Source organism: Montipora capricornis, chromosome 4 (genome assembly GCF_036669925.1).
Source record: "Montipora capricornis isolate CH-2021 chromosome 4, ASM3666992v2, whole genome shotgun sequence".
NCBI classification, from domain to species: Eukaryota; Metazoa; Cnidaria; class Anthozoa; order Scleractinia; family Acroporidae; genus Montipora; species Montipora capricornis.
The window spans coordinates 8969113-8981612 of record NC_090886.1 but is presented as its reverse complement, the minus strand read 5'-3'; the positions used below and the strand labels follow the sequence as shown (position 1 = coordinate 8981612).

General features: G+C 39.0%; 1 protein-coding gene across 1 annotated transcript in view; it reads left to right on the top strand.

The window, feature by feature from the left end:
- The window catches only part of LOC138045469 (ras-related protein Rab-10-like), an 11942-nt gene extending 1987 nt beyond the window's left edge, over positions 1-9955 (top strand). The window contains exons 2-6 of the mRNA XM_068891985.1: positions 726-786; positions 4147-4207; positions 5543-5620; positions 6895-6984; positions 7830-9955. Coding sequence (XP_068748086.1) covers positions 726-786; positions 4147-4207; positions 5543-5620; positions 6895-6984; positions 7830-8012 — 473 coding nt within the window. The 3' untranslated portion in view covers positions 8013-9955. The remainder of the gene's footprint in view (positions 1-725; positions 787-4146; positions 4208-5542; positions 5621-6894; positions 6985-7829) is intronic.
- The last annotated feature ends 2545 nt before the right edge of the window (positions 9956-12500 follow it).

The following is a 12500-nucleotide window of genomic DNA, read 5'->3' as shown; positions in this document are numbered from 1 at the left end:
TGGTACAACTTTGCTCAGAACTTTACAGAAGCTATAACAGTGAAGGCCAAAGGAGGCTTCCAGTATTATGGTTGTGCCCATACAGTTTGGGAAGGGTTAAAAGTGGAGCTAGTGTGTAGCTAGTGTTTTTTCGTCCTTTTCACAGAAAAATTGTATTATTCTGTTTACCTTAGTGGAAACACTATTAAAAGAATTTACTACCACGACTATCACTAAACACCAATACTATTGGTGCAAATACTCTTTGCATTTAGCTTAGAATTTTGGAACTTTTTGTACAATACACGGATAAGAGCTTTAGTGTTTGATGTTGATGATTCCAACGCGGACAAAATACGTGTACCTTTTTTTTGTTAAGTTTAGAATTTTCAGTACTGTAGCTAAGGAAATAACTTAGGTGGTCCACTTAGAAACCAAGCCAGCTATTATTTTTTTGGGGGTGGGGTACCCAAAGGAAGTCTGAAGGGGACAAGCTTGGCTCAGGTTGGAGTGGTGTCTTCACTTTTTCCTTGATTTGTGGGGTCAGGTCTTCAGCTTTATCAGATTTTGGACCCTAGACCTGCCACTTATTTGGAACAGTAATTGGCATCTATTATAATGTTATTTTAGGCTTAGTAGATTTTGGACTTTGGACTACAACTACGTTTGTTACAGACAGGGATTTCAGGATTTCAGGCTTTCAATTTTGCTTTCTTGTATTCACATAAGTTGATCTCTCTTCTCAGGAATTGACTTTAAAATAAAGACCATCGAACTGCAAGGAAAGAAGATTAAACTTCAGATATGGTATGTGTTTTTTTTTTGTTAACTTTAGAGGAGCAGGGATGGCACAGTGGCGAGAGCACTCAGGTTCCAACATTGGCCCTGTATTGATTCCAAGAACAGAGGTCATTAATTACATGTATGTGGGTTGAATTTGGTTGGTTCCCTACTCTGTTGTGAGGGAGCATTCTTCCCCCCAACAATTAAATTTATTTCAACACAAAGAGCATAACTTACAAATTACTTACTTTATGTATTCCACTGTCCTTACATTATTGACAATAAGATACTCAAGCTACTTACAAAACAGTATTTACACTACTTACAATACCCATTACACAAAATACACAAAACACTAAACACTACCTACAGATGATTGTGACTACACACAAACATAGTACTAGGACCTCAGAAGTGCTAATGGTTAGGAAAAAGGAAGGAAGCTGGAACTAGGTTCACCCAAACTGTAAATCGCCGCTCTGCGAGGGAGCAGTTGGTTCCCTACTTTGCTACTCTGCTGTCTCCAGTTTTTCTTTCTCAAGGGAAACTAACATTATTTTGAGTTGATGTGCCTGCCCCAAGTTGGTTTGTTGTCTCCTCAAAGCTAAGGTAATACAGTATGAGCAACAAAACTTCCAACTTGTCTGGCAACATTCCGGCGAAACTAGTCAAAATACGATGTTGCACGTTTTACATCCCACCCACAACGTGTCTCGCAACAAACAAATGTGTTGCAAGTTGCTGCAGCATGTTGCAGAAAGAAGAACGGATCTCTACATTCTGCAACACTCTGCAGCAACTTGCAATACTGTGTGAGTTTTTTCTTTTGTTGCGGGACAGGTTGTGTGTGGGATGTAAAACACACAACGTTGCTTTTTGACTTGTTTCGTACCAATGTTGCAAAGCAAGTTGGATGATTTTGTTGCTTGTATTACGTTAGCTTAAATGGCAGAGCTCTTAAATAAATAAAGAAACAAATAAATAAATAACTTTATTTACCGAGGGTGACACATTACAGTTGAGAACTGGCCCTCTCCTAAAATATAATATATAACTAATTTACAAATATTATGGACAGTTCTTATGTTTGGCTGCATAACCTTTTGACTTGAATGAAAAATTATAATTATTAATGATTATCAATCAGCGAATATGAAAAATACCATAATACTCTTTGTTTGTCCCTCCAAAATTTTACATAAGCATTGTTTTTATTTTCTCTTGGGACTTATAATGGTCCCAAGAGAAACTGGAGGCCTTGCGCATGATGTTGGTTACCACTCGCGTAACATTTTGAGTGACATTAGAAAACTCTCAATTTTGGCGCTTATAACAAGGTTAGGGTCATAAAATTTTGGGAAAATATTGTAGAAAGTATGTGCAATCTGTAAATGATGGTTGTTTATTGCCGAGCACCCGGGCAATCGAGATCAGAGTCCGCAAAAAGCCAGGTTCAAAAATTTCCCTCTGCTTAGTGAAAAACGCTCCGGACTTAATCCTCTTAATTTTCGTATTAAAAGAAAAATAGACGAAGATCGTGGCAAAAAATCCATGCACATAGATTGTGTTTACCGTTACGAGTCAGTTCTTTTCTCTTTAAAGCAGGGTTAAAGATAAAAGGTCTTGTTTACAATGTCACGCTGACTTACCACCCAAAAAATTCATCTTTGTGGTCTAAATGATGCCTTTCGTTCCCGTTCTTATCGTTCCTATCGTTCCCACTTCGTCAAATGCGTTCCATTTTTCGTTCCTTAAGAGCAAATAGTGCCTTATCGTTCTCAGCTGTCGTGCCCATCGTGCCCGATCCTTTCGTGCCCACATGACCATAACCTGCGCTCGCAGGCTTACGTGACCAAAGAAATACTCAATCGCGCCCAAAACCGGAACCGGGCCGATACAAGAAACGTTCGAGAAGACATTCATGAAAATTGTGTTCTGTTGGGCTGTTTGTTTACCATTGGACCTCTTGTTTCTTTGTCTGAATTATTGCCAGCGATATCATTATATCAAGTGTCGGGCGAATTGATCGTTGAGTTACCCGAGAATCCGCCGTAATTTACAAATCGACCGTTCTGTAGATTAAAGACGTCAAAAGATCCGGATTTTAAGATCTAAATCCGGATTTCCCAATCGAAAGCACACTAAATGCCAATCGAGGTTTGCGAGAAAAGATTTTAACAATCCAACCATAATTTTGATTGCCTGTTGCAGCCGAGATTAAATTTCCGATAAGCGCTAAATTGGCTTTCCAAAAGTCGCTTTGCAGAAACAATCTCAGCTCATCTTTATCATATTAAATGAAGTTTAGCAAAATAATTAATAGTTAAGCAAAGTAAGTGAGAAGTTTTCTTTTAAAGCGAAGACAGGGACAAAACTCACCTCGTGCAAACTTCTTGATCTTGCGGCAACTCTTTCTGTTTGACAGTGTTCAGCCTTTTATACTACGAGTACTTACTGCATTTGCGGCGTCGTGCAAGGAAACGCAGATTGTATAACTGTTCAATGGGATTACCAAAAGAAAATACTGAGACATGATTTTCCATTCATTACTTTTATTTTTGTCTTTTTTTTTTTTGGCATCAAATGGGAGTTACAGCAAATGTTATAAACGCGACGGCTTTCGCGCGAAAAATCTGGGCACGAAAGGAACGATAAAGGGCTCGATGTATGAAATATGCAAATTATTAGGCACGAAAGGAACGATGTACAAACGAAGGCACGAAAAGCACGAAATCATGGAACGATAACAAGACTCCATAGGCACGATCGGTGAACGAGAACAAGGCACGAAATGCACGATATTTGGATTCCCTGTTCAAAGGGCACGAAAGGCACGATCAACTTGTTTGTTACGCCGTAAGTGCGGATTTGTGAGTGTTTTTAAAAATTAATTTAAGTCTCCCTTTGCGCTGGTAAAATTAATGTGCCTTTAGCTTGAAAATACCAAAAGTTTTGTCTTCTGTCAACACACATTTGAACTAATCACAAACTAAGTGGGCATCTGTGGACAATAAAACATAACCAAACTTGAGTAAATCATAGAATATCACAGTGATAAGCAACATCGTGGGCAAGGCCTGGAAACAATGCTTATGCAAAATCTTGTACTGGCTAATATTATGTTTGGCATGTGTTAAGTCACCTGCACTGTGTCAATAAATATTATTATTACTTTTGTAAGTTAAGACAAATCATTATTAACGTTAATTTATCCACTGGAACTCAAGTGGTCTTGTGAGTAAGCCAGCCCATCAGAAATAGGTTGTCAGAAGGTTTAACAAAAATGAGATGAAAGAAGCAATTATATGCAGCCTGAACTTTTGACAACCCTGCCACAGGACACCCATGAGATTGCACTGCGGTAAAGTTTTTTTTATTTTTCAGGGATACTGCAGGCCAGGAGCGTTTTCACACGATAACCACTTCATATTACAGGGGAGCTATGGTAAATATTATTGCTTGTCTTACTTGCTGATTACTTGTCATACTTGCTTGTTCCTCATATTTTTCTTCGCCCATTCAGGGCTTGGAAAAATAGTACATAGCTTGCAAAATATCTGCACATTTATAATGTTAAACTGTTCAATAAGGTGCAAAGCTCTATTTTTATTATACAAACACCAATTAAATACCAAGTGACTGAGCTTTCACACGAAAACATGATATCTTCACACATGAAAAGATTCACTGTTGCCATGGTTACCTATAAATATCAAACCTTTCAATGGCTTTTTGAGAAGTGATTTAGTATTTCATTGGCGTTTTTATAATAAAGATGCATAATGAGTCTGAATAATAAGTCACTTAAGTCATCCTATATATAAAGATTAAAGATGGGTGAGAGATGCATTCTGTGTCTGGACAATAATTATTCTAAAGCTTATTGACAGTAAAAATGGTTTTCAGTTTACATATAATATAGCAGGGATGACTTCTCCCAAAACATACATGTAATAGTGCAGTGTTGTTAAAAATTGCTAAACACTGACACAGATAGTATTCAAGAGCTTCATTAAGGTTTGAAGCAGGAGGACATATGGGTTAAACATGTCAGCAAATTATTGGGAAGGCCGTCTGGGCCTTTTTCCTGAGGAGGGGTTTGGGGGCATGCTCCCCCAGAAAATTTTGAAATTCTCAAGCTGCAGAGATGTGTTTTCCTGCTTTCTGATGCCCAAAGCAATGTTCTTCAACCACAGAAAAATCACACCATATTTAGACAATTTAATGATTTGATACCAACATCCACAAGACAAAATTATTTCATCAATGTGACACAAAAAAAGTGCACTCACTACTCAGCCTTTCCTCAGCTGGAGGCAATTCGGCTCACGAAGAAAAATAATTCACGATCAATGGTTATCTTGGCTGAACACGCAACATTGGGACATTTCAGATGGTCTTTTATGGAGTGCAATTCTATTCGCAATTGCGTTATAGTGCAATTTGTTTTCCTGAGTTGAATTTGAACGCAGCACAGCATATGAAGTGGTGACATTTTGAAAGTTAAATGGAAAAAGGACAATCTTTGTATTAAAAAAAAAACAACAGACCGTCGAGATCTCTAAAGCAACCAGGCAAAGTCATGTTCACATCAGCCAGTCAGTTTGCCCGGTGTCTGACCCTTAATGAAACCCCAGAGTATCCATGCATACTTTCATTATATATAGCTTTTGAAAATTTGTCTGCAAATTGTTATCATAATGGTCCTAAAAAAATTATGGGGCCCAATACTATCAGTGTATTTTCCTTGTTAATGTTTCTGACAATTTCCAATTCACAGGGAATCATGCTTGTGTATGACATAACTCAAGAGAAAACATTTGATAACATTTCTAAATGGTTGAGGAACATTGAAGAGGTATGTCAGTATTTTATTTAAGTTTTTGTTTGCAACAATGCATAGATACCATAAACACCCACAGACAAGCTGCACCTTTTTTCCAAAAATTGTTGCTAGAAATTGGGGGTGCGGCTTATCTGCAGGTAGATTCGAAAAAGGCTGCTTCTGGTGTCAAGTTTTCCATCTTCGCATCCGATCTAATGCCTGGTTACTAAGCAATGAACGTTCTTGTTGTAATGCAAGAATCTACAGAAAAACTGTGTTGAATGAAGAAAAATTCCTGTCAACAGTGTGTTTACGTTTGATGAACAGTGGATGAAGAAGACTTCTTAAGACTTGACTTTGGATTTATTTTGATTTCTTTCAAAATACTTTTTTTCCAAAATTAAAGCTGCTAAATTCAGGGTGTGGCTTATCTGCAGGTGTTATCCGTAGTTTATCACAAATTTCCTGATATGCTGTAATTGATGTCCCAACATTGCTCTTCCTGAAGATGTTTCCGCAAAAAGTTAATTATGGTCACCATGAACCAAAAGACTTGTAACTATGATGATGACGACAGTGACAGTGATGGTGATGATGATGGCGACGGCAAAGACAGCGGTAGTCGATAATGACAATGACGACAAAAGTGCCGATCAATGACAATGACGATGATGATGACAGTGCCGATCAATGAAGGTGACGATTCGATGACAATAGGGAGCTTAAGCACGCGCGTTTTTGACACGCGAACGGCAACCGGAAGTGAGCTGTTTTCCCTTGTAACTTGTCTTCACACAACCACATTTACATAGCTAAGTATCTTTTCTCCATTAAAGATGATTAGTATAATATCTGGGAGATACCACTGTCCTGGCACGCGAAATGTTCTCTTCCGGTTGCCGTCCGCGTCTCAAAAACGCGCGTGCTTAAGCTCCCTAGTGCCGATCAATGACGGTGACAATGATGATGACAGTGCTGATCAAGGACAGTGAAATTGATGATGACAGTGCCGACCAATGATGATGACTGTGTCGACCAATGATGATGACAATGATGATGACAGTGCCGACCAATGATGATGACAATGACGATGACAGTGCTGAACAATGACAATGACATTGCGCATCAATGACGATGACGACCAAGATGATGCCTACGTCATTGCTGGTGACGGTGACAGTGATTATTCAAGTGACCTGTGTGATAATGAAAGCAAAGATAACAGCAGCGATAATAATGGGGTTGCTAACAACTGTTACGCAGAATACCCTTGGAATTTAAACAGTTGTTTGATTGCTCACTTTCAGCATGCAAATGAAGACGTGGAAAAGATGATTCTTGGCAACAAATGTGACATGGATGACAGAAGAGTCGTCAGCAAGGAACGTGGAGACCAGGTGAGATGAGAACTGAAGCAATAACTGCCATAAGTTTACATGTGTATAGGTGAATTTGTTTTGGCAATCATCAACAAAGACAGTTTTCAAAAAAAGTTAAGAAGTGGACAATTTGCAGAGTGAATAATGTTACAGTAGTGTTTGGTATTTTGTTTCACTCCAACTATCATATTACAATTGAATGGGCACTATCAACCAGAATTTACAAAAAAATATATTAAAAAGGCCCCTTTAAATTTAAGCAACATCTTTATCAAAAAACGGACAGGGAAACTAACAAAGTGAAAGGCCTTTTAAGCCAACCAACTTATACATGTATCCGCTCAAATTTAAAAAAAAAAGTCACAATTTCACAAATTTTAGTTGCAAAGTCACCATGCTGTATTGTGTTGCCAGTGGTGTAACAAAAAAAATATGAGCCTGCAATACATCTGTGTAACGAAATATTGAAAATGGTGAATGATCAAGGGAATATTATTGTGCTCCATATGTTCAGATGGAAAAAAAGTTCATGGCGAGAAACATCATAATTGTTCCCTTTCTTTATTTTAGCAAAAGTAGCGGCAAAGTGGCAACTGCTAACCCTTTATTTTGAAAGAGCAAAGCTGAAAGCTAGTCGCAGAGATGCAACTTATCCAGATATTTTAGTTGCAAAGAGAAAAAAATTCAGTCACAAATGCGACTGTATTGGTCGCAATTTCGATCCCTGTGTCGAACTAAAGTCCATCCTCTTGACAGGGTGTTTGTGGGTTGGATTAGCTTGTTACCATCAACTTGACTGCTATGTGCATGAATGAGTTATTTTATGTATTGTAATGAACTTGGTTGTGTTCTGTTCGTCACAGATTGCTCGAGAGCATGGCATCCGATTTTTGGAAACAAGTGCTAAAACAAACGTCCACATAGAGCAAGCATTCTACAACCTAGCTGAGGACATTCTAAAGAAACAATTGAGTAAGGACAGTGAGGAGACCTCGCAAAATATTAACGTTAATAATACACAACAGAAGGCTCATGGCTGCTGTTGAAGCTGCAGAGGTAGTTTTTTTTTTTTTTGAGCAATATTAACAGGAATGTACAGTCAGATAAGCCATGTTCAAAACTGCAGGGACCTGCCTGCAAATGTGAGAAATCGATTAGGCTTCAACGTAAAGCTCACCAATGAAAAAAGCCACCACGCATTAACTGTGAATTTAGAGCAGGATTGGACTTTCGTTGATCCTGGTATAACCACTCAGACTCTTTAAATAGTCAAAAAGTAAATCAGTGGCTTCCTTTTCTGGTGCTTTCAATCATTGCAGTGACCAGGTCCAAGGATCGAATTATGTGTTGTGATTAGAGGATTTCAATCCACTTTGTACTTTTCTGTATTAGGCGGTCCAGTAACTCTCGCTTTTCACAACCATGCAGACTCCATTGTTTCAATCATCGGTTTTGTCTTTGCTGCTGTCAGTGACTGCCAGTGGCCCTGGTTTAAGGGTCAGAAAGGGTCAGATCCTGTGTTGTAATTGGCAAATTTCAATCCACTGTGTCAATTTCTCTTTTAAAAAGGCAGCTAACTGTCATCGCAAACATGATTGGTAGTAGTAAGACATGAAACGGTTTTGCGGAAGTTGAACTTTAGAGGTGAAATTCTTGTGAACGATGCAACAAAAATTTCTGATGCACCAGAGTGATGTATGAAGTGGGAGAGAGGTGCTGTGCCGCAAACATAACCAAAATTAATGTTACTAAAATTAAAGATTTCCAAATCTCTGTATCTGTGAGAAAATAATACTCAAAGCTCAAATAATGCTTGAAAGCTACTCGCCTACCATAATTTTTCTATTCGATTGATTTTTGATAGTAATTCTCCTAATCCCTTCAAATGTGGGAGGGATTTGGGGTCAATCCTCGAACTTATCCTTGTATGTAGTGTGATTTTCAATTTGTTATTTGATAAAATAATAATAATAATTGTAGTCGTTGTGGAAATTGAATATTTTAAATATAAAGTTTCGAAAGACTGTGATCATAGTTGCCGTATTGATTCTAAGGGCCCCTTAATGTGAGCGCGGTAGGCGAAGCTTGCCCAGAGATCTCAGTCTTACCAGTAAATTTGGTGTGTTGTAAATTCACTTTGAGAAAGGGCTAACCCTCGAAGCGTTCAGCCATGTAGCCTTTTCACGGTGGCAGTTCGACCTTTAGCAACCGGTTCAAACAACCAAATTTTCTTGATTTACTTGTCCACCAACACAGCACCAAACATCACAATTTCTGTAGAAACCAACGCCTTTCGTATGACAGGGCAGGCTGGTCCAGTTGCTGACGTCTTGGGTTCTCAGACTAAGATCTAGGCAGCCGAGCTGGTACTATTGCCCGGCTCATTAGAAGGGGCCTCAATTTTCGTAGGACTTCAATTTACAAGTTGAAAGAGAAAACTAAATCTTAAAGTGTGCAGGGCATGTTATAGCTTAGGCACTGCTGAATATCATCCCAAACTGGGTGAAGCCATGGGCTGTTGCAAAGGTCCTAATGAGTCCTGGGTCATTGCATTCCTTTTGTGGGGACTAACGGACAAAATTATTATGTCAAATGAACCCGTTTGTCCAACCCAACCCCTTAAAGACAAAGGACTGGGACGACCCAGGATCGCTGGTATCTCACTATATTATTCAACACTTCTTGTTATTAACGGCCCGTATCAAAATAAACTTTTGTTTTTGGCAAACTATATCTTTTCTACCAGGTTAGCTACTGGTTTGTTCTCGCGCCGTCTTTCTCAATGCAACTTTATAACATTCCGTTAGAGTTATTCCAGGTTTCACAGTAAATCAGCGTAGGTTTATTTTTAGTGCAGTGAAACGGTGATTTGGAAGGTAAAGGAAAAGATTGCTATCCCACCTCTGTAAACAATGTTCTTTTTTTGGGATTTTTTGAGGGAAAAGGCTTTAATCTAGACATGTTGAAAATAAAAAACGACCTTTGTGTTTCTGGGTTAAATTATTTGGCTTGAAACGACCAAACTTGAATTCGCGTGGAGAACATGGGCAATTTTGTCTACACTACTCAAACGGGCACTCCAGCTAGATGATATATGAGCGCGTTGGCCAGCAAAGCCACCGTGCCGTTTATTTAGCATTGGAATAGATACAAAAGCATTTATACATCAACTCTATTATAAAGAGAAGAACAATGCACAGAACCGGACACGAAAACCCCTGAAAACCAGCAGGTGGAAAAAACCAGGGAACGTGTAGACCCGACCAAGGCAGTGGTACTAGGGTATTCTCAACGAAAAACGCTTTCGTATGCAGCCTAACGAAGGCATAAAACAAATTTTCAGTGCAATATAACAAACGAACTGCACTTGTACACGCGGAGAAGGCTGACCGTAGAATGACTAAGCCTACTAACGCCGCAAACTACAAACCGAAATCCTAGAAACCACTGCGCAAATAACACGGCTCACCAGGCCTCTGATACGTGCCGCCAAAATAGCAATTAAGCTCATTTACAATTATGACAAATTACATTTTTACCATTCAACTCCTTTCTTTACAATGATGCTACCCTCAAACGAAAGTTACAGTTCGCATTGCAACCAGGCTGTCTATCAAATAGGGACTTTAAAAGAGAGTTTAGCAAGGACAACGTTGACGAAAACGTCACTCCAATCCTTTTCAATCTTGTTTTGTAGAGTGCGGCAAAGAAGTGCACGGAAATTTGGGCTGCACGTGCAGCACGAGTACTTTCCCTTTTCCCTTTTTTAACCAATCATATTCTTGCTTTGTGGCGTTGTCGTTTCTGTAGCTGTCGTCTTTGCTTAAAGGGGCTATGTCAAGTTATTCAAGGGTGTTTCGGGGAAATCTTTACTTAATAACGAGTGTAAAACTCAAAAATGGTAATGTGGAATTCCTTTACCGATAACATTATCGTTGCATCACAAACGAAATAATTCTGAGGAAAAACCGACCTTTATCCAGGTCATAAACTTGAAAAACGTCAGGCCGACGTTTTTCGACCTTTTTAAAGATTACACAAATGTAATCCGTTTCAATGTTGTCCTTTTATGTCCATCCATGCTTCTCTTTCCTTTTGCAGTATTTCTTGTATGTTGGTCAACAGTTTTAATAAGTGGTTATTGCAATGTTTCATTCTACTTCTATTTTTGGGAATTTTGGGAATTTTGGGAATCATGAAATTATATCAAAATGAGTCATTTTGCGTCACATAGCCCCTTTAAACTGCCCTTTAAGACCTACGACGCCGACGTCTATGAAAACGTGACTTAAAAATATAACTTTTCAATATAATCATAAGTCCTTCGCGATTATCCCTCTCGTTCACGTCTTACAATGTGGATGAAGTATCGTAAAAATAAATTGGTACGAGCGGTTTCAGAATAAAAATAGAGAATGAAAGATTTACATTTGTTCGCTCGCGTTGTCGTCAAAACCTGAAATTTGGTGATTTCACGTAGTTGTTGTACAGATAGTTGTTTAAGAAAAAAAAAACAAAAGCAGCGGTAGACTAGCAACCTTTGTGGCATGATTATGGTGCTTAAGCAAGAATCCCCCTACAAGAAGGGGTTCCTCTCCACTAACTGAAGTAATTATCTCTAGTAAAGTGGGTAGGTGGGGGAAAATTATTGTGTGTGGATGGTGAATTGGGGGAAAATCATAGTAAAATATTAGGGCTACAATTGTAGTCTGTCAAATGATGATTTTCCCCAACTCACCATCCACACACAGTATTTTCCCCCGCTTACCTGCTTTACTAGAGATTTTGGTTTCAGTTAGTGGAGAGGAACCCCTTCTTGTAAGGGAATTCTTGCTTCAGCACCATAATCATGCCACAAAGGTTGCTAATCTACAGCTGTTTTTTTTTTTTACCTTACACAACTACCGCACGAATTAGTGCTAAAACGCGTGCCGCACGTGCAGCACGATCATCTTTCCTCTGTTAACCAATCATATTGTTGTTTCGTGGCGTTCTCGTTGACGACCGCGTCGTAGATCTTCGTTAATTTTTAATCTGGGATTAGCGCTAATCGGCTTTTGAACACCCGGGCCCTGGCCAAACGGTCGCAGAGCGAAGCTCGCAGTACTCCCATTGATTGATACGAAAACAATCCTTTATTCTCCATCCTTCATTTCAAGCTTTGCCCACATCGTACAACATGAACGAGACTGAAGGACAGCGAAGGCTTCCATATTTGTTAGCCAAACTAATCATTGTATGTAGCGTGATTAGTACTTTGTGACTCGATGAAAAGATGTATTGTTGAAGAAAGCGACAGGTGGAATATTTTACATTGTGTGTAAAGTTTCGAAAGATTGCTTGTAAGGGCCCCATTCAGGTAAGCATAGTTGGCCAGGCTTTCTTTGTTACGGAGATTTCGCCTTACCACTAAATGCTTTGTAAACGTTTGAAAAAGGGCTAACACTTACCCTCCATGCATAGTCTCTTTCGATCTTCCTAGGTAAGTTGGGAAGAGGAAGAAGACTCTTCCAGCCGCCTCGGCATTTCGCATT